At 34.9% G+C, this 27,978-nt stretch overlaps 1 protein-coding gene across 2 annotated transcripts; it reads right to left on the minus strand.

Moving 5' to 3' along the window:
* Positions 1-339: 339 nt before the first annotated feature.
* LOC145557696 (nuclear pore complex protein GP210-like) lies at positions 340-27,628 on the minus strand. Of its 2 annotated transcripts, none has more exons than XM_081618874.1 (36): positions 27,195-27,628; positions 24,884-25,149; positions 24,320-24,486; positions 24,024-24,240; positions 23,021-23,367; positions 22,253-22,432; positions 19,813-19,951; positions 19,568-19,716; positions 18,034-18,145; positions 17,368-17,948; positions 17,136-17,259; positions 16,310-16,587; positions 15,509-15,604; positions 15,286-15,348; positions 14,507-14,698; positions 14,095-14,154; positions 13,957-14,025; positions 13,388-13,531; positions 13,104-13,223; positions 11,633-11,752; positions 11,370-11,525; positions 11,229-11,291; positions 11,007-11,125; positions 9,127-9,523; positions 8,907-8,997; positions 8,655-8,767; positions 8,070-8,141; positions 7,239-7,314; positions 6,786-6,893; positions 6,531-6,672; positions 4,722-4,796; positions 4,387-4,603; positions 3,895-3,949; positions 1,436-1,527; positions 1,160-1,220; positions 340-1,041 (listed from the first exon to the last, which is right to left on the minus strand). In XM_081618874.1, the coding sequence occupies exons 1-36, from the start codon at positions 27,374-27,376 to the stop codon at positions 695-697; spliced, it is 5,790 nt and encodes a 1,929-aa protein (XP_081475000.1). In that variant the 5' UTR covers positions 27,377-27,628; the 3' UTR covers positions 340-694. The 2 variants fall into 2 exon arrangements, with proteins under 2 accessions (XP_081475000.1, XP_081474997.1); XM_081618871.1 differs by having other exon boundaries at positions 3,895-3,961.
* Positions 27,629-27,978: the final 350 nt, after the last annotated feature.

Here is a 27,978-nt window from a genome sequence, read left to right on the forward strand (position 1 = left end):
AAATAAATAAATAACCGGGTATTTAACGAGTACCCGAGGAGCTGATAGTGCGGCCCATTACCCGACCCGAGATTTGAATTTTTTGACGGTCGGGTACCCGACCCGCAAAATTGGGAAAAAAATTAAAATTACCCGTCAGGTACTTTGCGGGTAATCGGGTCGAGTCAACCAGGTCGGGTTTTTTTTAACAGCCCTACCGGCAATCCCCCTCCCCTTTGCCCCGCAGGCCGGTGACCCCACTCTGACACCCTAGACATACATTCTGCCACCTTTGCTTTCTTCTCCCTCACACATTAGTTGTGCTTTTCCGAAGATAAACTTTCATCACTCTATACTTACTCTAAAACTATACCCCTCTTCTCCATTTTCTCTCTCTTCCATTGTCGTTCACCATTTCTGCTTCTTCAACTTTCATTTCCCAAATTCACTGTTGATTACAAATTAATAGACCTAACATGTAGAAGCTGCCATTTATGTTAACTAAGTGTGCATGTCCTAAGGATGATTGTGGGGTTAGTGGGTGAAATTCTAGTATAATACTGCAGATAATGGTAAATTGGTTCATAAGTAAATAGTGAAAATTTATAGCACCTTCAAAAAATTTATACAGAAGAGTAAGGATATTGCAGATGGTTTGAGAAGGTAGTAGCTGTTCATGTTACAACAAGCAATCAAAATTATATAGTGAGGACAACTAGTACGTGTTTTGTGGGTCAAATCTTCTCCTCCTTTCACGCGTGTAGTACGGAGTTTGATCTATTGTTCTCCTCACATAATCGATGAAGGGCTGTGGAGTCTGAGGGGATCGTTCAGTTTCAGAATCATGGCTTCTACGTTCAGGAGTCTGAGGCGTGGTAACATTTTGGGCCGGGGGAGCAATAGATGAGCGAGTACTTTTAGGTTTGTCAAGGAAAAATATAAAGATGACAACAGATAGTATCAATAATATGAGCCCTGTTACCCCTGCCCATAGTGTTATATCAGAAGTTGATGTCTTTTCCTCGCCTACTTCATAGTTGACATATAGTTCTACTTTCTGTCCTGTTAAATCAGAATCAAATATTAATAAGTTGGACAAAATGCAAAAACTAGAAGAAAGATCAACTCTTCAGATTATGTGCAAGATATGGAGGCATATGAAAACCATAGACATGCTTACCATTGGCTGGAAGAGAAAATGTAAGCTTGTCCTTAAAAGGCTTCGATTTTAGAATTTCGACCTGAATGTAAGCAAAGAGGCAGAACAATAACATTATTAACAGAATTTAACAGCATATCTTCTACACTATGTTCAGCAATCTAGATGTCAAAACAAATCTGTAAGTTTCATTGTTATCACTGTCATGTTTTTTCAATTTTGCTAATTTTTTTTCACCATCTCCAATTCTCCACTACGTACAAAATATTGCTGAAAATTGGTAGAGGTTTCTATTACCTCATATTGTGCACGCCCACCAATGCCATAACCTTCTTTAAACAATGTCCTAACCATCAACAGATCTCGGTTGAACCAGTGGATGCTTACATCTGTTAAATTTACAGACTGGTTCATCAGTACCCATAAAAACTTGCAAAGGAAAAAAAAGAGGGAGCCCCAGTTCATCTTTATGATGAACAAAAAACGTTTATTTAGTGGTAATTCCGTAAATAAATTAATATAAAATCCTAGTTATCATGGTGTTTCTGTAAATAAATCAACATTACTAGGGTCCACATTTGACAAAAATTTTTGATTTATTTACAAAAATGTCACTAGATAAACGTATTTTTGTTTATCATGAAGATGAACTTGTATATTCTCGAAAAAAAAACACGCACACATACGATTATTATGCACATACACATATCATAAAATAATCTATGCAAAAAAGTTTGAAGAAAACTAAGCAGAGCTGTGGGGTTGAAACAAACAAAATTCTTATTATCACTTTACATTTGTATATAAAAAAGTACATAATACATTACTAGATTAGAGTATTGTGTTCACCTTATTTAAGACTTGCTTTTGCAAATTATCAATGGCAAGGGTCACAAGTTGACAAGCAATAACAGACTTAGAATGATTAAAAGAGTAAACAGAATGATAGTCTCTCAGATTCTGACCTCTCTTTGATCTTACAGATGAGAAATACTATGACGACTAGGAAAAAACCTATGGAAGTTGGAAGTATATATATTATGCTTAAAAAAACACACACACATAATGAGCCAAGGCCCAAACATAAAATTGAAGCCCACGACAAATAGTCACTTCATTACTCAACAAGCTTGTCTCTGCCACAAGAACCTTGAAGCCGAGTTATAGCTCACTAGCCCAACCTATGTCTATATTTCACGCAAGAGTTAAAGCTCACTCGTCTAGAGCTATAGCTCCACCACTGCGATTCTCCGACGGCCTTCAGAAATTAGCTCACTCTTCCACAAACCCTTCCGTGCATTGTTCCCCTAACAGCTACACACCTGCTCGTTCACGACTATAACATATTCAAGGAATATTTCAACATTATTATTACATCTTCTTGGAGTGTTCATTGTCCCTGAATGTTCTTTCAACTTTAAGAGACTTGTCTCTTTAGAAGCACTCTTTTTTTTTTAAAGCTCTTTCGAAGTACTTCTTGTACAACTCAAAACTCCTATAAATTTGAGCAACCATGCTATCAACTTATGTTAAATTAACCCATAAGTGTTTGAGTACCAATATACGCATTCTAATACATGTGTTCCCAATACACAATTTGTGTGGGGTAACCTCTTTATGCCTTTAACATGGGAGATTTCTAAGGAAACTTCTTGAGGCTCCTTAATCCTTACATCCATCGCTATTCAAAAAAAAAAAAAAAAAAATCCTTACATCCATCCTGATCCTCCATACCCTATCCACCAAGTTTTAGGCTCATTAAGTCCTATGTTACTCGGACTCTTCATTTCACCCCACGTACCGGTGTCGGACCCTCGACACTCGGACATGGGTATGACACCCGGACACTTCACTTTTAGTTCAAAATCATGGAATTTTTTCACAAAATAGCCGAGTCAGACACTTGGACACGTACCCATGTTGGACATGGGTACCCGAGTCCAAGTAACATAGAACAAGTCCCATTTTTACATAGCAAACAAATAGCTGTTCACTAAAAATGCTTAGAGTTTCCAAAAAAAAAAAAAAAATAATAAATAAAAACTCCAATGGGAAAACCAGAAAAGGATATGCAAGGTACCCACCTATGTCACCACTATGCCCACACAAACATTGATACTAGCATTGGAGACCAAATGGTTAAATGCACTATGAGGAAGGTTAAGAGGTTAACGAAGAGAGAAATTTTAATCACTCTTTATTTTCCACGTTTCAAACCTACAGGTGTAATTTACCATACATGCCATACACTAATTAATCATCATAGTCCTGATCATAGTGAACAATAATTGTGGTACTGTCGCCTTAGCTTAAATTATTTTCTAATTTGGTCCTACCCCACACAAGCACAGACAAACAAACATGTAATATTAATTCACATATAGCATGTGGAATATTTTAAGGCATATGTTCAGGGAAGAGCAACACTTGATTGTATTTTATTCTTTTCCTCAGCATACACATATCTCAATAATTTCAGTATTGTTTCCTGGCCTTCACTTTTCAAGTTTCTTTCCGTTTTTCTTTAGCTTTACAATAGAATTTGTATATTCAAACATTAAAAAATTTCTATCCTCACATATATTAACAATTCCCTCCACCTAAATATAAAATTCATCTATGATATTCGAAGATGACCGGAAAAATTACCATTTTATACAAAATAGAAAGAGATACCATAGAACTTCCAAATATACCCCAACTTAAATTGACTTGTAGGAAAAAAAAAATTAAAACAAAAAGAACAGGAAAATCACCTGTATTGCCCACTACTGTGATAATGCTTCTATTGAAGTTTCGCGTCAAATTTAACTGCAAAGATTCCTGATCTCATTAAGGTTAGTATTTTTTGTATTACTTTTGAAGAAAACTTAGTAAAGATGCACAAAAAAGCTAGAAAAAACAAAATTTAGAGGGCACTGCTGACATTTTTCTTCCTGGGATTACAATGAGCCAGATCAAAAGTTTCAAAACAGTCTCTGATCTTCTCTATTAGGAAACTTAGCTTCTAGCTCAAGGGTCAAATGGAAAGGCACTAATTGCAATGGTAGGAGAAGGGATAGAAGTGCCTTAATTGCATGGGTAGCAATGTATACCTTTTAATTTCCTTAATCCATCTTAGACGGAACCCTTACCCATTCAATGCAACATTGCTATTAATCAAGACAAGAAGGCACTGCTTTTGGTCCTTATCTTTCTCCTCCATATGCACAATACAATATAAAAGTTCAACTGACAAAACTAATTACCTTATCCATATCCAATATTGAAAATCCACCAAGAAATAGTGCAGATGCAGAGCTTGACACATCAGCTGCATCTCTCAGTTTAGCGAAGATTGAGATGGATATATCTCGTCTCTTATCCTTCAATTTGGGTGCCGTATGCATCAAATGTTCAGGAGAGTAAGGGAAGAAAAGACAATATGTATCACCAGTATCAAGATCCTTCGATGGCTTAGCATGCCTGCAAGAATTTTATTTATTTCTTTTAATTTAAAGAGAAGGAGCTTTGAAAGTGACGAAGTCCATCAGGGTGGGAAGGGGGGGGGGGGGGGAAGGGCGAAGAAGGATCAGGAGCATACCCTATAAAAGTAGGCTCCACTTCACATTCAAAAGGAAGGTCCACATTTTTGCTAGGACCTCCCAATCCATTGTTACTGCAATATTACACGTTAGAAAATTTTAAACTATACACAATAGTCATTAGACATTCTAAAGTCACGTGAAGGCAATATTATAACACAGCAACAAGTACCATAACAAAATCCCAATCTAGGTCTCATGTCCACTTCTACCTAAAGACAAATTTGAATACAGAATTTTTTATAAATACCTCTATTGAATACAGACAAGTATGAAATTTCCATAAAAGAATATCCTATGTTACTTCCTTATTCTAAAACGGAAACAGTAAGCACTTTAGTAGAACTTCCAAATTGGAGTTGCCCAAAGAACACCAGATCATATTTTCAGATGTTTAGGAATCCAGTAAGGTATTTTCAGTGTTACAACTTAGTTGCTTTTAACTGTATTAACCCTTAAAATATCAGGATTGAAGATTGAACCATATGCTTTATGAAATTTTACACCCAAGAATAGGCATAGACAGAAAATGATACTCTTGATGTGAAGTGGGAGGCAGATACATCCCTAAACTGAGTGTTTCCCATATTATGTGTGTTACCCTAAACTGTTTGTTTTCCTCAATCTAACTTTTCAAATAAACACTGAAAAATATTTCAACATTCATACGCCTTGCAAATATTTTATTCCCTGAAAAGATGATATTGTTGCATATATTGACGACTACCCGGGCCATGATTCACATTGAAATTAAACATTACAAGTAGTCACAAAGAACAAATTATCAATCACATCATACCATTTCCATCATCATATGTACTAAAGTACACAGACTTATTTCTACAATAACAGAGAGACTTTTCTGACAGACCCTTACTTGAAAAGCAACTCGATCACTAGCTACCTTACTACAAGCAAGAAGAAAAGGACAGCACATTGATACGTTTTATTCAACTATAACCTACAATTTAATCCAGTAATGAATCTCACACTATTTGTTGGAATTGGATGACAAATTATCAAATCTAGTCAAGTAAACCAATATTTTTTTTCTATCTCTACCTTTTAAAAAGTTTGAGATAACTCTTATGAATAGTGTTTGGACAGTTATACTCTTTAAAATGTTATTTACTTATTTTCCCTCATTTATGTCAATTGGCTCATTATTTTAACTCATAAGAATAGTGTAGGACATTTATAACCCTTAAAATATTTGTTTGCATATTTTCTCTCATTAATGCCCCAACTTAAGTTGTAACATAAGGCCAAACCGAAAGAGCTTCTTGGACATGGCTAGCTATGGCACGCGTAAGCCGCCCTATTTCTATGAAAGTATTTCAACTTTTATCTGCGGTTGTGAGAGAGATAGTGTATATTTGTCAAGATCAAAGGCTAACTGATCAACCTAATCAAATAAACATGGGTGAAAAGAGAATCAGAGATCAACTGGTCAAAAGCAGGAGAAAAAAGAGAAATAGCTAGAGATAGTGAAAGGTAAAAATTAAATATTAAAGTGTGATAAAAATAAATTACTACCTCTGTTTATTTAGTAGACACCTTTTTTTTCATGCTTGCCAATGCACAATTTTACCAATATTGTTAATAATTAACATTGTAAAATTATAAAAAGTGAATTTTAATTAAATTTACATTGAGACAATTGAAACAAGATACTACATCACTATGTTTTATCGCATCTATAAATCACAAAACCTAGTCAAAGTGTGTCAACTAAGAAAAAAAAAAACAGAAGAGGTAATACATTTGCATTGGAGTCTTTGCAGAAAACTAGAGACAATTTCACAAACCTGAATTTCACTGAGAATTTATATCCCCCCGGGGAAATATGAATATTGGTTAAGAAGTCTGTTGGAGTATCAACATATATGAGATCTCCATTCAGCACTCTTACAGTAGTTTGCAATTCCAAGCTTGAACTTCGAAATGTAACTGTTCACATTATAGATCTTTAAATATAGGTCAAATGAATCTACTTAAATAAATGCAAAGTCTTCATGCTTAAAATCTTAGGACAACTTGCAGCATTATGAATCAATAATTACCTGACACTGTACCCTTCCCAATTGCCACAGCTTTACCCGAAAGTGAGTCCACAGAAACAACACTTTCATCACCACTTGACCATTGTCCTAATTCTTGACCATTTAGTCCTAACAAAGAAACTCAGCAAGATTGGTTGACAGAGGATCTCAAATCAGGAAATAAAATGCAGCACCAAGAAACTATGATCTTCAGTCAGGAAGAATTCCCTTCAATTATGGTAAATTGCTACTACCTGAGAAAATCAGCTAAGAAATCCAGTTTTGCATACATAAAAGCAAAGTAGATTTCTACCTAAAGTGTACTTGGACAAGGGATTTTTTGTTTTTTGTTTTTTTTTTTTTTTTGGGGGGGGGGGGGGGGGGGGGGATAAGAGATGAGTTTACAAAATACCAAATTATTTGAACTGAACTAAAATTATTTGAACTGAACTAAGAAGAATTAGCCGCTTTTACCTTCTACACTGAAGTTCAAATTGCTTCCAGGGTGAAGAATTGGATCTTGTGGATTGATATGAGCTCCCACAGAAACCTAAACATACCAAAGACTAATTCACAAGAAAAATCTATATAACATAATATTATAAGAATCAAAATGCAAAGAGAAGGAAGAGAAAACATCATCTTTAATCTTTTGATTAACACATAAAATTTAGTCATAAAAAAAAAGGGAGATTATATAAGGTAATCATGTTGAATATTGTTGAGAAGTCTGTTATTGACTTGTTGGAGAGCACCTTCCTCTCGAAAGAAGGCATTGTATTGTTGAACAATCAGTTTGATAATACAACTTATCCCTCTTAGCTATCCTTTTCTATCTAATTAGCTTTGCTTATTACTGTTTGGGAGCTAATTCCTAGCATATTCATATGCTAGAACAATGATCCCTGTTAAACAAACTTGTGCATAAGTTTATTAAGTATAAGGTGTGATACATATTATAGGATTAAAGAACATTTTAATTTTTTAGTACTAAGTTTCATAGAGGGATCAATCCCATCCTAGTCAAAAAGCTAAGGAAAACATCTCTGTTCATGTATCATGGAGAGTTTCTTTTCCGAAACACGTCAAACTAAGATCCTTTGTGTGTCTATCTTCCCCCAACGGATGGCATGACCTTCCCCTGCATCCTCCTCCCCCCTCCATCCAAATTTATATAATAAGAAAATATAAACATCGTGAGAATGGAAATTAAACTTTTGATGATATTCTTACTGTTAAACTTCACTCTTAACTTCTTAAGAATCAAGAAAATGCAAAGATGAGAGACCTGAGATAAACAATTACCATTACATAGTCTGACTTCTGCAGATTTCCACCAAATCTCACACGAACAAGAGCTCTGCCATGTTGCACTGCCTTTGACACAACCAATATAGAAAAATCATATATAATAAGATCATTAACCCAAGTCAAGTTACTTTATGATCCAAAAAAAAAATACGCCTTACACTATGTCTGGATAGAGAGAAATGAAGGGAAAGGAAGAGAAGAGAAAGGGAGGGATGCATCATACTTTGTTTGGGTATCTAATGTAAGGAGTGAAGGGGAGGGAATTGAAAGGAAAATGGAAGTTTACCTTCTCCCTCCCCTCACCTCCCCTTTCCCTTCACTATTGTTATCCAAACGTGGTGTTAGTCCTAAAATGATTTGGGGTCAGCTAATATCAACCGTCATAAGAAACCCCCCAAAAAAAAAAAAAAATAAATAAATAAAAATAAAAAAGGGACAAAAATCCAACTGATGACAAAATGAGTTAAATGTTACAAAGATTGGTCAAGCTAAGAGTACTTCGAATGAAATATGTTATAATATTACGGCAAGTAACTGAACCTTCATTCTCTGAGTAGGTAAGATAGTTAACATGAATACCTTGATTATAGCACTTCCATTTTTCTGATTAACATTATCAATAGCAACAACGTCCTTGAAGTTAGTCTCAATGTCAAACACCACAACATCATGAGCTTCAAGAAAGGGATTTCCTGCTCAAAGGAATTTTAAACATCGCAAGTTTCAAGAAAGGGATTTCCTGCTCAAAAGGAATTTTAACGTTTCATTTTTTTTAAAGATAATATCTTATCAATGATTAGCAAGTATGAATTAAAGTGCGATGTAGAATACCCAAATTGTCAAATAAATAAACAGGGAGTTCAAGTTCAGCGCCAACAGCAAGGTGGAATGTTAATTTCCTCGGGAATCTGATTTGAGCAACCTGGATTAGAAAGACAGTATGAACAAGGTAACAATGATTAGTCATGAAGATTAAGAAAACAAATCATCAAATAAGCAGACTGTAGCTCAATTGACCAAACCATATGCCACTGAGTGTCTATAATAGTACCTCAGCCACCCTCACACAAGAGGCAACCTCAATTCTCCCGATACTGAGGTCTTTGGCCTGGATACAAGCAAGATTGTTGCTCTCGGTTGTTGTAATACTATGGCCAGAAATAGAAATAACACCTTCAACGTTTTTTCCAGAACATCCCAACAAAGAGTAAGCAACTGTTTGACTCTGATTATCTTTAGTTTTTTGTGAATTTGAATAAGGAGGTAAGAGATCTGATGTGGTATAATGCGGAGGAAGAACCCAAGTAATTGGAATCCCTTGAGCAAGAGGAGGATCAGGCACAACCCTTATGAGTAGGGAAGCGCTGTAAGCCTTTGGATGTAAGTTAAAACCGGGAGACGAGAAGTCACAAGTGAATGTAAGTGCAATTTCGCTTCTCCCACCAGACCTGAGTTGAAAAAAAAAAAAGTACATTAAGAAAAGTACTGACTTTTTTAATTGTATTTTACCACCTAAAAAACCTGGTTTTTGATTCAACCACCAAAAATAATTCTATTTTATTTACCACCTCATTAAAAGAAAAGCTATTGATTTGACCACTAAGTGCCTGCACCTGGTGAGGAATTCGACTGTAGGGCCCGCATAATAGTTAGTTTGACCTTTTGAACACCTTTTCCCTTGAATTTTTCCAATGAACTAACCACCTAATATTATAGACTAATTTTCTTACAAATTTTGGGAGAGGAATTTAATGTTTGGAGGTTGAAGCAGTTGATTATGGAGGCTGAAGTAAGTTAAGAGTAACCAATGATGGTGAAATCATGGAAAAAGTGAGAATTTGAGCCCACAGCCGGAATCCTCACCGGACTCAGGGAACAGAGGTAAAATCAAATTTTAGTTTAGGTGGTTAAATCTAAAACTGGGTTATTTCAGGTGGTAAAACACAAAAAATACCTTATTAAATTGGCAAAATTATAGAAATTGCATGATTTTTACAAGGAATTTTTGTATTTTACCACCCTTAAAAGGCCCACTTTTTAATTCAACCACCTTTTTTTGTTAATTTAACCACCTAAAAAAGACAAAAATCTAGATTTCACATGAATGCAGACTTTCCCAGTGAAGCACTGAAGCACAAACATCCAGGTCCCATATGAAAACAGGGCCATTCCACATGAATGCAGATTTGCTAAGTGATGCACAAAAATCTGGAGCAGATGATTTCTCTGCTATTTTTTGTAAAGAACTCATGGTTACAGCCCAAAATAAAGTGTCCTAGTGTCCCACAAGTCAGAATATTAAGGTATAATATGAAGAGTCCAAGTAACATTGCTTTAATCACAACAGTAACTAAACCAAGAATCCTGCGAAAGTAACCTAGGTTAGTCAAATCAAGGTCTATTTAAAAGTCTTAGTCAAAGCATCAAATCAAAGCTCTGAGAAAGGCCTAACAAGATGAATTCAATGAGGTGCAGAAAGGCATAGTGGCTGTATTAATTTTATCTTTACAACCTTTTGATTCTATAAATTTTTGCTTCACTTCGATGAGATGCACACATCAAACCTGAGCTTTAGCCCTAGGCACAAGTTTTACATAATTTGCTTTATTCCAACTTTAGCCTTTTTCAGACACAGGTTTTACATAATTTTTTAATCATCACAATTCCTCAATCCGGAAACTATGTTTGGGTATGCACGTGCTGTATCACAAATTGTTGGGTACCAGTTCAAGGTGGTTCTCAATCTAGTAAACGATGATACACAAATCACAAACATTAATCATGCGGGACCTTAGCAGCAAACAAAACTCTTTTAATACAGTACCTTTATTCAAGCTGTTAAACTATGGATCCTAATAAGTTGACACACAAGAAAAGCTCATTTAGCCAAATCTCTCTACAATTTTATGCTATACATATCTCTTAACATACCTTCCAGTTAGAATCTTTATAAAATTGATTTCCTCCTCATACCCATAGCTGCTCAGCTCCAAATTTGGCCGTTTGTAGTTGAAATCACTCTTATGCTCGGCATGGTGGAAATCCAGTACCTAGTTATGAGTATCAGATCCATTTAGCACAGGAATTAGCATGAACTTATCAGTACAGCACTATATATAGGTGGTTATTTTCAAGAATCACAAATAATCTAACCTTTTCGTTGTCAGTAGTCCACTCGTAATTCTTGCAAAGCTCGTAAAATGAAAACAAGTCTCCCTAAATAAGTCAAGAATATCAGTAAAATTTAGAAAGAAAGGACAATAAACATATAGACATGTATCTGACTTCTCTTACCTCGACTAAGACAGGAAAAATAGGCATCTCACGTCCAACAGCCAACTGCTGACTCTGTACATTCAAAATTGCTGCAGATGGAATCCCTACTCTGACTATACCATATGCTTGACAAAGGACTGTTCTTCCACTTCCATAAAAGGTAGAAACTATGGTCTGGCAAGGGGAAAAAAAAGTAGTAAAAACAGTATAAATACATCAGTTTGACAGCAATTCATGCACTATGATACAAGAAGAAAACAAGAGTACTATCATTCTCTTACAGCATTTCCCAGTGCTATTGTATATATTTGTCCCACAGAAGCATGAACTGCCACAGAACTATCATTCATACTTGTATACTCAATGAAGACACCAATCCTTGGTCCTCCCTTCACAGTAAGCTAAAGAAGATGTTAGAAGCATGTCATGGAGATGGAACAAAAACAAATGTTCCTGAAAATATAGTTCAATTTAATATTCTGAATCAATTATATCCCTGCCAAGTAATTTACATAAGGCAGGACAACACAACTCATTTTGACAATGGTACAGAAAACACCATTTTAATTGGGAGTAGAGAAGATAAGCTTTTTTCCCAGCAGCACAATCTTCTCATACACGTAGTACTTTTTTTTTTTTTTTTTTTTATAATAACAAAATACACGTAGTACTTTGAAAGTTGCAATTAACTTTCAAAGGATATTCTCTTGAACTGAATTGAGCAAAGTGGAGGCAATATTTCTCTCTTGCACCAAGTATCCAATTTTAACTTAACGAAATGAGCTGGTAGAATACAAGGGGATAATACAAACATCATGTTGAAACATTCATTATAAATGGTTGAATTTAAATTATAAAAACTACCTGTACTATATCTAAATTATATATTTCTTGTACATAAGGAATTCCTTGTACATTGCATTATAATTTTAACAAAATGAGAATGATACCGTACACGACTCTTATAAGTTAAACAATATAAGGACCTACCCATTCAAGACCTTCCCGTATAATGACATTCATTGTACGTGACTAATTAAAAAGATAAAGGTCAAAAACAGGCAAATGATATATTTGAGACATATTGGAAGAGCAGACATGACACACGATTAAGAGACCTACAAAATTTTGTGTCCCAAATATACTGCAAATCTTTACTTACAGAATAAACTCAAAAAGACATAAGTAGAAGGTACTCTGTCTTGCTTAGATCTAACATTTTAATTAGAAAGTTTAAATTGTTGTTTACATTTATAGTACTATATAAAGAGAAAAGACCTTTTGGTTGATAAATTTTGCTTTCCTAAAATACCCTTCTACATTTTAAAAATTACATTTTTACCAAAAAGAAGTGCAATTAAAAATAAAATAAAATAAAAAAACTCTACTATCATAATTCATGACTACCTCTCTCATTTTTGTCTACAAAAACTACCATCTTACAAAAAAATACCATCCTTAAAATAAATCAAAAAATAAAAAAAAACACCACCATTAAGAAAAAAATTTATCTAAAAAAAACAGAAAATTGATCTTGATAGATTACTGATATGCACATCTCTTAGCTTGTATGTATAATATGAGGACAAGATTTTCATATACTTTAATATCACAAGTTTCATTGCTGTCAGAAATACAAGTTAAGGGAGAGTAACTGTCATGCAGGCTTTTATCACAGCTAAAATACCAATTGCCTAGTGCAAATAGATTATTGAGCAGTTATACTTGATAATATTATGATCAGATACTTACCACATAAGATGCACCAGGAACCAAAAATAAATCACTAGGGTGTACCAAAGGTTGAGCATAAACTTCAATCGTGATGTTTCCACTGTATATTTCTCTACCTGACTGCTGTCTAGAAGTAACCTGAAATATAATTTTAGCAAAAAGGATTAATTAATTAAAAAAAATAAGGATAAAAAATCCGTAATTTTTTAAAAAGAAAAAAAAGTTATTTCTACCAAGAAAAAAAGAATTAAAAAAAATAAAAAAGTTATCAATAATAGAATTTTCAATGTATGTATACTTACATAAAGAGAGGTTACTCCAGCCGATCTTCCATATATTGTAAAGTTGGAGGTATTAATATATCCGTCACCAATAGGTATATTATCACCATCTACAAGGTTGACTATATGGTCCTTTATGAATACTTGAATTTTCATGAAAGCATACTGCCAAAAGCAAAAATGAACTTAGAAGGATAAATTAGAGACAAAGGGAAATTGTCATATTTCATTGTATTTAATATGTGCCATTCAACTTAATAAAATGTTGCTTTCTCACATTACAAAGTCGGGGAAAGAAAATTATTTGGCACAATAAAAGTAACAACAATGTTTCATATATATCAAGATATTTTAAACCAATCTTATTCTTTACAATTTTAAAAGAAAAGGAGTAACTATTATAGTGCCAATTGTAACCTGGAAAACAGGCTGAAGCCGCTTATTTCCCTTAATAAATTGGTTATTAATGATAGTTCATAAGCAGATATGAAATTTATATCTTCTTCCGGATGTAAAAATGAATGTTTGGAAGACAGCCCCTCATACGTGATACTGGATTCACAACAGAGGAATGAAGAGAGAAATCAAACCTGAGAAGACTTAAATAAGTTCCCGTCATCTGTTCCAGCAAGAAGGTCAATAGAGATTAAGCTTCCCTCCTGCACGTCCCCAAGGCAGCTTGTTAATCCGTTTAAAACTACAATAATCCAAATTCAATATAAACTTACCATCAGGCTTATTCCTTTCTCTGGAATAATCTTGAGCCAGTCCACCTCTGCAACTTTTACCTAATATGTAAGCAAGAGAATTTTAAACAAAACCCATGTAATAGTTTTGATTTCAGACTGACATACTTTACAGCCAGAATATGCTTCATTCTACAAGACAGATGCTTTAAAAGGATACAGAAACTGCAGCTCATTATAGAGTTTAAAGTTTACTTCTTTACAGTCTACAGTAACATATAGTTTGATCACCGACAAATCAATTTGTATGTGGAAAACTTCACGGACAATAAAAATTAATTTTTTTTTAAAAAAAAAATATATATATATATATATATATATATATATATATATATAAAAAAATAAATAAATAAATAAATAAATAAATAAAACTCTGCTTGGTTAGGAGAGTTACCATTGAAGCAGCCTTAAGTGTAGGAGAAAGCCCTACATCAGTTACATCTACCACTGTAGTTCCCACACCTCTAGGAACTAAAGTCAATGGTGAACACTGTAAACCTGTTGCAGGCTGCATAACTTCCAGAACTCTAGAATCTTTCACATTAACCTTCAGAAAACAACTTCCTCCAACAACTGAAAGATTCATCTGAAATAAACAACATTTACATTTGCAGCTTGAATGAACATCAGGAATATGAAATTTAACTAGCATGCAATTTAATCAACCTACTTCAAGAAAGTTTCTGCTACACATTAATGCATTATCAATGCAAATATAGGATACAATAACAAAAGTGGAAACAGAGACGAAATTTGAAAACAGAAATGTACACTTTCACTCTCCTCATTTCTTTGGTAAGTGTTGCAACAGGAAGTGGAAAGAACTTTAGGGAACACAGGGGGTAAGAGTTAAATACTTATATATGAAAGGGAGGTTGCCCCATACTCAAACCTGTAATTAGGTGGATGTAGTATTAACTCCATTTTTAAGATAAAATATGGACTAATAGAGAGAGAGAGAAAAAAAAAAAAAAAAAACCCCTCCTTTGCCTAAGCCATAGTTTCATTTTACATAGTAGACAACTTTCCCTATGCATTTTTCAAACTAATTTGCCTCAGTTCCCTTTGTGCAGCTCGAAAAATAGTTTGGCAAATCAATTCACTTAGCCCTTAGAGCACAGGTGAAACTTTCCAATATACATTTGAATAATAATAACTGAATAGAACAGCTACCTTTGCATCAGGATTGAAGAAAAGCACGCTGAATTCAGGAAATACTTGTAGCGTAGAGACAACCTGCATTTTGTGAGAAATGTAAAGCTCATTATAATAGGAGTTCCTAATTTTAAATAATGTTTGAATGGAAAACTCTTGTTCTGCACTGTTGCGAAGATAACTTCTGGAGGAAATTGTTTCGTCCTCATTTTACAGAAATAATCTATGTTGCAGAACATACCTGAAGAAGAACAGCATCTCGAAGATCTGAAGCATCAAGTTGTGATAAAGGAGAGCCATTATTGAAATGACTCTTAACCACAGCATGAACAGTGCACTAGAAACCAAATAAAACATGCTAGATAAGGATAACAAGCTATGATTTAACACTATAGCACCAGACAAGTATAATCAAGGTAAATAAAACAAGATAACATTACAGAAACCTAGCACCAGAGGAAGCATATACTCCTTGATTAACGGTGCAAAACATTCAAAAACAATAAATTACTAAAGCAAGTAATTAAAACCTATGTTTTCCATTGATGGGTGTATTTTTCCAAACCATGGAAATAGAAGTCACATAAAAAAAAATAAAAATAAAAATAAAAAAACAAAACAAAACAAAAATGACCAAGTCCAAAGCAAAATTAAAATATTAAAACATATAACAATACCATCATGCTAAGTTAGAGCTCAGTATGATGAACTTACTTAAACAAGAAATTTTGGTAGCAAGCATGATCTAGTTAGAACATGTTATAAAAAGAATTTTAAAATAAAAAATAAAATAAATAAATAAAAATAAAAAATAAAAAAAGTGTGATCAAGAGCTAATTGCTTTTATTTTATTTTATTCACAGAAGATAAATTCAAAAACAAAAGAAGTTCAAAAGATGAAAATTGAAGCAAAGGATTATTCTAAATAAAGGTCCCAAAGATAGAGAGATCATTAAAAAGTTACAAACGCTGAACGCATCAACCACATCAAGCATAGAGACCGGACAACAATCATCACCAAGCTTAGCTTTTTCAGCAGTACCTGTCCTGATGTATTTTCCAGACGTAGGTATCTTTCCCAACTGGATACGGACAGTTGAGAATTATAAGCTTCATCCCAAGTTGCAAGCTCCTGACAGTTGTTCAATTCCCATCTTAAGGGGACAGAAGATGAGTTGGCAAAAGCATTTCTAGAATTACTGATCCCAACTGCTGATAGTCTAATGGTCCGCCCATTTGCCACAGCTTTAGGCATGGAGCGAATGCAACCAGGGTCACGATCAGCTTGAATAGCATATTGTATAATATCCAACTTGTTCACTGTAATAATATGCAAAAACACGAATAGTTGGAAACCCTTACACAAAAATTCTTCTTCTTGAATAACTCTCGAGAGTGGATTCTGGGTTTTTACGAAGATTGTATTGGGCAATTCTGCATCATAGTTAATTTTGGACAGGATTGGAATCCCTTACACATGGAGTTTCAAAAAAGATCAGTTTTAGCTGAGTTATCTATTCTCTTTAATAGAAGATTAGATGTGACGTAAGTTAAATAATTGATGTTTGATAGGGTCATACCAAAAAAAAAAAGGAAGCCTTAAAATTATTCAAGGACAGATGAGAATGGAAATTGTTCAAACTATTCTAGACAAAAGAAGCATCTCATAATGTTTCCTAAGGAGTCTATCTTTCAAATATTCAGCTTGAATGTGATTGGAAGCACATCGTTTATTAAATGAAACAGTTTTGTTAATGTGTTTCAGAACTTAGAGGACTAGTTATTTTCTGCATAATACTAAGGATTTTCAATTTTTATCAATTTTCAGGAGTTAGAACAGAAATTGGATAAAGAATTAGGAAACAAACCAGGTTCATCGGCTAGAACTACAATTGAACTAGGAAAGCTGCAACCAAGTCGCAATTTTGCCTCTGCAACAACAGGTTGCAGATGGTCATCTCCAACCAAATTTCCACGTTTGAAAACAAGTGTCTGAACATTAAAACAGGAAAGAAAGTAAGATCCCAAATCACCAAGATAAGATATACTTCTGCAGAAAATATTATCTGTAAAGAATAAAGTAAGAACAGCTAGACTTACAAAGTTACCAAGCACTTTGCATAAAACTGTGTATCCATTTCCTTCTGAACTTTGGACTTCATGGACAAGGACTCCATCCTTAGGAAGGGAACAAGTTTCATCAAGAACTTCTACAGTTTGAATATAATCAACTTCTTTCTTCCATCTTTCGGGTCCTCCAGCAAGTGCAACATTTAAATGGGATCCAAGGGCTAGATATAAATAGTTCAAATTCTCCCATCCATCACGCATTTGTTTTTCCTCCAAATCAAACCAATAACCACCAAACTTATTGCCATCTCCAGCTTGATGTAGAATAAGTGGTAAAAACGATGCAATAGAAGCAGATGCTTTTAACAATATCTGCTTGTTAAAATCAGTGTTTGTATGCATAGAAAAGGCTGCATGTAGAACAGTACGACCAGGACCAGTAGCTCTAAGGTGGGTCCAAGCACAAGTAGGACCTAGTTTAGATCGTTTGCTCTTCATGAGTTCATTCTTCATAGATGCCTCAATAGTAGAATTAACAATTATAAAAATTTCACTTCCAGTAGACCACTTTATGCGTGAACTAAAAGCATCGCAACGGTAAAAAAACACACCTGCCATCAACAAGAATTCATGAAATCAGACCCTAACATTTCAGTTAACTAAGAGCTAAATGAAACAAAACTCAATGAGTTTTACCATTTGATGCTTTCATAGACACAGCGGCTTGAAGATGTGACCCAACAACAGTCTCTACTGGATAGTCTGGCAACATAACTATTGAAGAAGGTAGAGCAACTTCAATGTGCACCTATATCACATAAAATTAAATAAGTACAGGATCACAGAATTAAAGAAAAGTATACAATTTTTGGTACATCAGATTCAATTACTGAAACATATTATATACCATATACCAAAGCATTAAATTTAATTTATTATGCAAATAATGATTCTTCCAAGAATTCAACAAGGACTTCTTGACAACATTTTGCCTTTACAGAATCAAGTCAAACCACCTTGATCTGATTTGAAGTTAATTTTCAATTGGCCTTTATCATGAAACAATGTAGTTGTAATAATTTGCAATCCTAGAGGCAATGGTGCGACCACATTATCCTGATTGATTTTCTCTTTCTTTTTAGAACATTATTTAAACGGACAAAAAGGAATGTCACCCGTTTATTTAAAGGAAGGCTAGCATCAATATATCAAGCTCTTAGCTGATTAAAACATCCATGTACAGAGAAATTCAGATAATCTTGAGCTATAAATAAATAATTCAAGATCAGATTAACAAATTAATGATGCTCAAGATGAAAGAGGTTTGTTGATTTGTTTTGTCAATCATTTCCCAAATCCAGTCCCTATATTACCTATAAACAGTGCTGGAATCAAAGAGAGGCTGGGGAAAGAAACAGTCCCTTCCCCGCAACCCCCCCCCCCCCCCACCCCCCAAAAAAAAATTCAGCCCCTGTCTTACCTATAAATAGTTGTAGAAACATACATTAGTTATACCTAACTGAGTTAGTAATTTTTTTTTTAAAAAAAAAAAAAGAAAACTGAGTTAGTATTTAATCATAGTCAAAGATGTCCATTACTATGTTAGTGAATTAGATATGAATATACTACCTCCGTTAACGGTTATTTGCAACATATACTATAAATGGATGCTAACTATTATGTGCAACAAATGTTTTTTTTTTCCTTTTTAGGTAATCATTTCTCTCTCTCTCTCTCCTCATCACATGCACCCAACTTTTTCTCTCTCAATTTTACTCTCACAAACAAATTTTGCCTAGGAGTCCGCAAACACCCCCTTTGTTGCAAATAATAGTTAACGGAGGAAGTATAATAAACCACTAGCAATAAAAAGTGAACAAATTATGGCTCTGCCATTTCTTAAGTAGACTAGTCTATAACAACATTAACTTCCCAATAAGTTACCAAAAATATCAACATCTTATCTTCATATATGACATCCAAAGAGGCCAAGTGATGTAACATAGCCCATTGCTCAACAATGGTACTGTATTCAACCGACCAACTATTTTTTGTCCTTTGATACAATTGTTCAAATAAACTATTATAGTACTATTTGGAAACCATCTGCTAAGCAGCTAAGGTTTACTATCATTTTAGATAGACAAATTTTTCCAATTATAAAAACAAGAGAAACCAGAGAAAAAAATAATAATAACAATAAATTTAATAACAAGCAAACAGTTGTTACCTCATCAAAATTGAGATCATCAAAAATAGAAACAGCTTTAACAGTGGCTTTACCAAGCCTTTTGGCCTGAACAACACCGGTTGCTGATACAGATAAAATACTATTATCAGAGGATAGCCACCTATAATCAGCAGGTGAATTTGCACAACCTACAACACCACCAATAAAAAAACATAGTTAGAGAGTCATAAAGTAGTATAACAAAGGTGGTAACCAATTGAGCCAGGCAGGATAAGGATACATACCTCCCGCGGCATTTAGCTGTGCTTCCTGGTAGATATCTGGTGACCACGGAAGCAGAAGGGGTGACAATGAAGTGTTCTTTCCTTCTCCTTTAACCCTCACTGGGTCACAGACCATAACTTCTTGAACAACCTTCAAAACCTATAGCAGAATCCACTTACATTAACACCCTCATACAACAAGATTTTGTGTTAGTTTTAGATACTGTTACTATCAGGGATCCATCTGTGACTTGATGGTGTATACTATATCGACTAATTCACAAAAGCCTAACATCAAATGAATGGGAGTCCATTCCACCAATAATTCAAATACTCAAACCTTGGAGGATCAATAGAGCAATATGCACAACAATAGAGAAGCTGCGTCTCTCTCATAAATTTGATAGCTTGCTCACCAGTCATCATGGCAAGCGGAATAGTACATATAACCTGCTGCTATTTGCATCACTGAGAAAGCAGCAGTATATAGAGAATTAAATAGGCTCTATGCAGATTATTTTGGAGCAGCTCTTTATTATGTTTAAAAGAGTTTATGAGAAAGTTCAAAGCTACAGAAGGACTTTCCCATAAATATGCTATCTTAAAGTCTAGAAAGCTCACATTGCTCAGTAGAAAATGTGTCATCCCAATATTGCTGGAGGATGGAAATCCATTGCTTCAGGTGCTTGTAATAAGAATTATATGATAAAGTTTCAATGGGCTTCTGCACAAGATCAGGACAGGTTATGGTTTAATGGATTCGTGCTCATTACATATGAGGCCCAGAGGCAGAGACTTCTGGACGTTGCAAAGTTCAAGCAATATGTACTGGGTCGTGTAAGAAAGTTAAGCTGCGGAGAGGTAGTTACAGCTTATGTTACTCGGACTCTTCATTTCACCTCACGTACCCGTGTCGACCCTCGACACTCGGACATGGGTATGACACCCGAACACTTCACTTTTAGTTAAAATCATGCAATGTTTTCACAAAATAGCCGAGTCGGACGCTTGGACACGTACCCGTGTCGGACATGGGTACCCGAGTCCAAGTAACATAGGACTTACAGCTAATGATGGTTAAACTTAGATGCAAACTAGTGTGAAATTTGTATGATCTGGGGCTCCGTAATTGTGTAATCAAGTGATCAACAATATAATTATGCGGAAATTATAGACTGGAAGCAAAGAAGAGCAATAAAGAGCACAAGAAGAATTTTACATGGAAACCCTTCTCTTTCCCAAAGGGAATCAAAAACCACGAACTTTGCACTAGGACTTTAATCAATGTATGAGATGATGATACAAGGGTCTAAAGATCTCCCAATCTAAGCCTAAACACAAATTCTCTCTCTTAGACTTGTCTAACCTCTCTAATCTGATAATTACACAGAATACCCAGTGAGTGTTATGTTCTTAAATGGCTTAATAAGCTATTTATAGGGTACATGGAGGGATTAAACGAGGAAGAGGGAGACCAAAGATGACTTGGTTGGAAGGAGTGAGGAAGGATATGAAGTGCATGGATTTACGTGAGGATGAAGTTTTGGATCGTAAGGGATGGAGGAGAAAGATTTATGTTGATGACTACACGGAATAATCAAATTTGGTTCATGTTAGCCGACCCCACTTTTGGGATTAAGGCTTTGATTGATTGATTGATTGATTGATTGAATAGTCTCCTAAGTCCTAACCCTAGTAGATTAACCCCATGTTTCAGGAGATATAGGGCCACAAGGTCATGTAGTGTAGTCCTCTTGTGACTTGTTTTAGCATCAGGGTACACGGTCGTGACTCGTGGCCTACACGATCGTGTAACTCAGCCTACACGGGCATGTAGTCAGCTTCCATCCTTAGACAAGCTCCCAACGCCTCAAACTCTCATGGTATCAAATCCCATAATTGTTTCTTTCTCCAAACAATCCTCCTAATTAAACCATTTCCACAAATCCAACAAAATTATCCATCAAAAATCAATCATCTGCTAAAGGGGAGATTTGCTAAGATTTAAATGGAAAAGGATAGTTTGAAACAATCAGTTCAGAGGATATATTGGTGATATGAAAACCTTGTTAGATGTGAGCTTGTTTAGTCCTTTTGTGTGTGAAGAGACTTCCCTCCAACCATAACTAGGAAGGGCTATTTGCTGATGCAGATTGCAGAATAAAGGATTGTTCTGACTTTTGAGGTTTTACATATCTGTTCTTCTATAATGTTAATAAAGAAATCAAAATTAATTTATCATCTTCCACAGTAAACAAACAGCCTAAATCAGAATCCCTTTTTCTATAGGTTTGGTTAAGAAAAAAAAAATTCACTTTTCAAAAGAAAAAGGATGCATATTAAATACTAAATAGTTTAGTGCCAACTTCCAAAGTGGAAGAATTATCACATAAGACTATAAGAGTGACAAATGATTTCAGTAATAGTCAAGATCTTCAATGTTATATTAGTGAAACATTACCTCTTTTGCCTCAAGATGGTCAGTAGAGTAAGTTAAAGAAGCTGATAACTTTCCAAGTCCTTCTATAGTGGCCTCTAAAATTCTAGAATGCTGCCAACCAGACTTGACGGCAACACTTTCTGGTACGGGATAATTTCTCCAGAGTTCCGGCTGATCATAGTTCAATTTCACATCCTCATTCTGCGTTCAAGTAATCAAGTAAGAACTCACACAGTTCACATACACCAAAAACGTTCACATACACCAAAAAAAAAATTGGGATTAAAAACAGGAAAATGAACGGTCACAATTTTTGTTTTGTAAAAAAATATTACACATGAGAAATGAAGTATCTAAATCAAACCCACAACTTACTAATATGTTCATTCAGGGACTCAGGGTATATGCTCTTTGACATGAACTCAGGCACACTAGACTTAAAAAGTGGAAAAGAAAACTGTAGCAAATAATAAATTTCAAGAGATGGAGAATTTGTGTGCTAATATTGAGAAGACTCGGGTCAAATTTTCCAGGACTGAAAAGATAACTGGTATTACACAAAAAATATACAAATAAGGGGTTTGTGGGAATTCCTTTTTTTTCTGAAATTAGTTGATTATAAACAAAAAATATACAAATAAGGGGTTTTGTAATAAGTGGTTCTCAATCAATTATAACATCCTTTTTTTCTTAACAAGGACTACAGCATTTTTTTGTCCTACCAGCAGCCTATTCTTTTAAAACCAAGGTTCAACCAAACACCACGGAGATATACAGATGTTAAAGTACCTTTGTTAAACAGATTACTCGAGCATCAGGCCCTCGAGAGAAAACCTTTAAATCAATGAGATATTGTCGACCAGAGACAACATACCAACATGCACTGGGGGGTGTAGGTTTTACTCCCTCAAAAGGGTCACCAGATTTAGATAGAGGCAGCAAGTGTAAAGACATATAATCTGGCAGAACAACATTCAGAGATGACATCTGGACATGCCCAGCAACCCTGGTATCCTCCACTATGATACTGGTTTCACCTAGTTTTAATGCATAAACAAGACCCATCATAGCATCCACCTGAGCTGTTGAAGTATTCAGTGCAAACCAGCGGTGATATGGAGAGGGCAAAGGCACAACTGCAAGGACAAACGTAAATGCTATGAGCAATTTGAAATAAATGCTTGCCTGCACATCCAGTTGTTACAAAGTATACAACGTTTTAAATAGTTTTTCAGCAGGTAAAAACTGGGTCTGTGGCAATAAGAGTTTGTAAGCATCAATAGACTTTAATGGAGAATCTAAATATAAAGTTATAATGAACTTTTTGGCTGAACGGAGCTTGATTATGTAATATAAATAACTATTGACTATATTGTTAAGTTACTTTTGCGAGATTAAAAAAACAACTTTTGGAAGTAGAGAGTCGCAAAATCTCACAATCATGCACTCACTTCATTAGATTAATTTTATTTAAAATTATTTTTAAGCATAATACCTCCTACAGTAGTTATTTGTCCCCTTTTTACAATTTGGTAATTTGGGTGGAAAGGCTAAAAGAAGAGTAAAACAGTAGTGCTAGGCATGTGTGGTGCAGACATATACTCTTATTTCAAGAATCCAGCAAATAAAGAGGCCTTTATGATTATGATGCTTTTAATTTACCAATTTGTCACCAGACACCATAGATTTAAACAAAACAAAAAAAAAAAAAAAAGGCATGCAACAGCTTTATTATATAGGCTTTTATAACATTTGCATGAAAATATACAAGAACAAGCTAGGGGAAAAAAACCTTGAGGAATGTTCCTCCTCATGACTTTAAGACTGTACTGCACTGTGCCACCAACAAGAACAAGAACTGGGGAAGGAGGATCCAATGACATGGCTTCTGCTACAGTCAAAACAATCTTATCTGTCATGTTATCAAATTGTGGCTCAAGCAAATGAACAGAGACAATTTCATGCCCAATGCCAACTCCCTTCACTAAAAAAAGGTCTGAAAACACTCCCTGCACATAAGATATTGATTAGACAAGCTGCATGTACACAATGAATTTAATACTGAACTTCTTATGAAATAGAACATACACTATCTTCAAGCTTTGTCTGAATATTTAAATCACCACAAAATCCACTGCAGTCACTTAAAGGAGAATCACCCAAAGGGACATGAACAAGGTGATGAGATGACTCGTCACTTTCAGGCATCAGTTGCCAAATGAACCTCAAACCCACTAATGAAGAGAAGACGTTATCTGCGTAACAGATCAAGAGTGAGCTTTATGCCATGAAATGAAGCTAATTCATAAACAGAGGCCAAGCAATAATCATAGCAAAAAATATCTTGAATTACTCAGAAGCTTCTTACTTATATAAACCATGAGAACTTTTAGTGATCCCACAAGAGGTCGTGAATAGATAAGATAAAATATATATAACTGTGATGTTGATACACTATTGCATTGAAGACTATAATTAGGAACTCATGCATAATAGGATCATCACATGTCAGTAATTCAGTATGTCAGAAGCACATAAGTGCCACCAAAAATAAACCGGAAAAGGGAAATAAATCATACCTAGGAGCATAACCACTAAAAGAACAAATACATCAAATTCAGGAGAAAATGTCAAGATTAGTGTTGTAAATACCTTCTTTGTCAAAAGCACGGACCCGAAGAGTTGCAAGACCATCCAAGTCAAGTTTAACAGAGCTATGGAAAATTTGGATCTTGGAGAACATATCAATGTATACCTTACAACGAACTACAGTTCCTGTGCGAACATCAGCGGCATAAACAGCAGTCTCCTTTCTTCCAGTGTAAGGAGCAATTGATCGTAACCGAGCACTTGTTGAACAATGGTTACTCTCATTGTATTCAGGTACAACAGATAACACATCATGATGATCCCATGACCTACCAAGCCAAAACATAAAATAACATGATTACTAGCTAAAATTATACTCCTTTTACTCATTTACTTGCGAACAAGAGATGATTATGGCTGAGGGCAGTCATTACAATCAGAAGGAAGGATTCATGGTTTTCTTATTCCCATTATAAGAGAGGCTGACGGAAAGAAGCTTAGTTTGAACATCCCAATAAAAGAATGTAATACCTATACTTAACAGCCTCAACAACCTCACCTCAGCTACAATTTGTTGATTAACCTTCAACATTTCACCAACTACTTTATTGTTGTTAACATTTCACATGCTATTTATGGACCTCAAGACAAGCTTTCATTCTCCTATGGAAAACTCTCTAGGGCTTTTAACGCCTATCCATGGACTTCATTGACCGTAACTCCATAATTTCTCCGGACTAAACTAGATAAGATGCCATGAGAGCAAATATCACCAAAATAATTATTGTTGGATTTTAATCAATCTCTTCAGTTCAACTTCTTACACATAATTTTTTGGCGTAACCACCTCATGTCTCTACATGACAAATTCATTTCATTATGACCATTCTTCTCCTCACAGTATCATTGGAAAGAGCTCAGTCAGGCTCACTTCAGTTGGCAATTCAACATACTTCTCATTAGACACAATTGTCCACCATATTTTATAATTTGTAAAGGGCACCGCTACAATAGATTAAATTGGGTTAACCCCCAATCTCCATAGCACCCAAAATCTTGCTCACATCTCAATTAAATATATATCCATTTGTCATTCTCACACAAATCTCTTAGATTCCTTCCTCTAACCTTTCAATATCCAGTGGGAAACCTTAACTTTTCTATTAATTCAAATTAGTAATTATATGGTCTCCATTTTCTAGACAGGGATGGTAAGGAGGGCAACACCTGCCTGTTCATAATTCATCATCTCAATCTTATTCTACAACATGCCATCACATCATGAAGGTAATGCCATAATGAATTGACTCACATCATATAAACGAATTAATGATGACTAGGATTCATTTCACTCTAAAGCCCTTATTTTACCTTGATATCGGAATATTTTTCCCATTAGTATTTATTCGTAATAATTGTTTGATTGAACCTTTTCCCATAACTTCAAAGTACTTCAATACTACTTCATTGGTTTCACTTGCATAGATATAAAGGGACATCTCTATGAATGTAACTCTCATATGTTGGTTGTTTGAGTTTTTGCCAAATGTATATGTTGACTTGAAATTGTGAAAGGCCCTTGTGATGGCATGTTTTTGACTTTCTAATGATGTATTGGAAGATACTCCCTCCATCCCTATTAGTTGACACAATTTCCTTATTACGTCGTCCTATATAGTTGACACACTTCTCTTTCTTTCTGCAATGTGAGACTTTCGGACCAGCTAGTAAGGAATATTCATGTTTTGGATGTTCAAAGAGTTAGTTATTGTTTAACTATGTAGTTGATTCGATGAAAACAGATAATTGAAAACAGCATGGCCTAATTACTTTGGAACTTCATCACACCCCCCCCCCCCCCCACCTCCCTTCCAAACATCATTTATCCGAAAAGACAAAAACCCCTCAACTTGATATATCATTGGAGTTGAAACACTACCCAAGATCAATTTATCTTGGTAAATTTAGCAATTACAACCAGTGTGGCTTATTCACTTAGCTTATTTTAGCTTCTTGCTCATTTAGTTATCGTTGTATCGCAACTCGCGACATATTTATTAGAAATATATCCAAATACAAAAGCCTGGTAAATGTAAAATCACACCCAAGACCGCTAGTAACTTTGAACTAACACCCGATTTCGCTTAAAATTTCATCCAACTCAAACAGGAGCAGTAGCATCAAAGGGTGAACAATATGTGAGCATAGTTCATCAAAATCAACCGATTGCAAACAGTTTGAGAGAAATGTCACAGCACAAAACAACTAACAAAAATATCATATTTCAGCTAATAATCCAAATAAAAACCTACCAAAAATATAAACCCACATCAAAAATTGATGAAGTAAAAGAGTGAAATTATTATCAACTGACCATTTGAAGCAGCCATCACTTCCAAGGAGACGATACTCAACAGGATGAGTCATTTTTGGTGGCAAAAGAATGTTAACATCAGCAATGTGGGGCCCAGAAATACATTGAACCCAGAAATTGTTTCCATTAAATAAGATTATAATAGCAAAAATAACGAACACATTGCTGAAATGAAGCAGCATGTTCAAAGAAAACACCCAGAAATCAGCAAAACGACATTGTCAAGAACAGAAGAACTGTTGGATATTGGAGGAGGTCAAGAGAGGGTTTAAAGAAGGAAGAAGAGGGGTTTAAGAAGTGAATAATTGAAGTTAAAAAGATTGTTGAAAGAGAATCTTTTGGATAAAAGAGATTTATGCATCAATTTTCAGGATGACACATTCGAGCACTACAGAGTATGTACGAGTATTTTGGAGTCCATCTAGGGCATAGGAGCTATTTACAATCTTTTGTAAAGAGGTGTTCCAAACGGAGGGTTGCGAGATAATGAAATTATGTCTCACAAGGGCAATATAGGCATTTCAGACGTCATTTTAGAGATGTTTCATTGAGCTGTTAAATCATACCACTGGAACTTCAGTGGTACAAAATACACTCTCAGTGGTATAAAATGTAGTCTCAGTGGTACTTAAAAAGATTCAACTAGAGTTTCAGTTGAACAAAATATAGACTCAGTGGTAGTGGTCCCGTTAAATTTTTGTCCGTTTTGCACGTAAAGTGGGGCCCACACTACCTTTTTCACTCTTCCTATCACTCTCCACATTTCTCTCTCTTCATTGTACCT

This window comes from Chenopodium album, chromosome 1 (genome assembly GCF_948465745.1).
Source record: "Chenopodium album chromosome 1, dcCheAlbu1.1, whole genome shotgun sequence".
Taxonomy (NCBI): Eukaryota; Viridiplantae; Streptophyta; class Magnoliopsida; order Caryophyllales; family Amaranthaceae; genus Chenopodium; species Chenopodium album.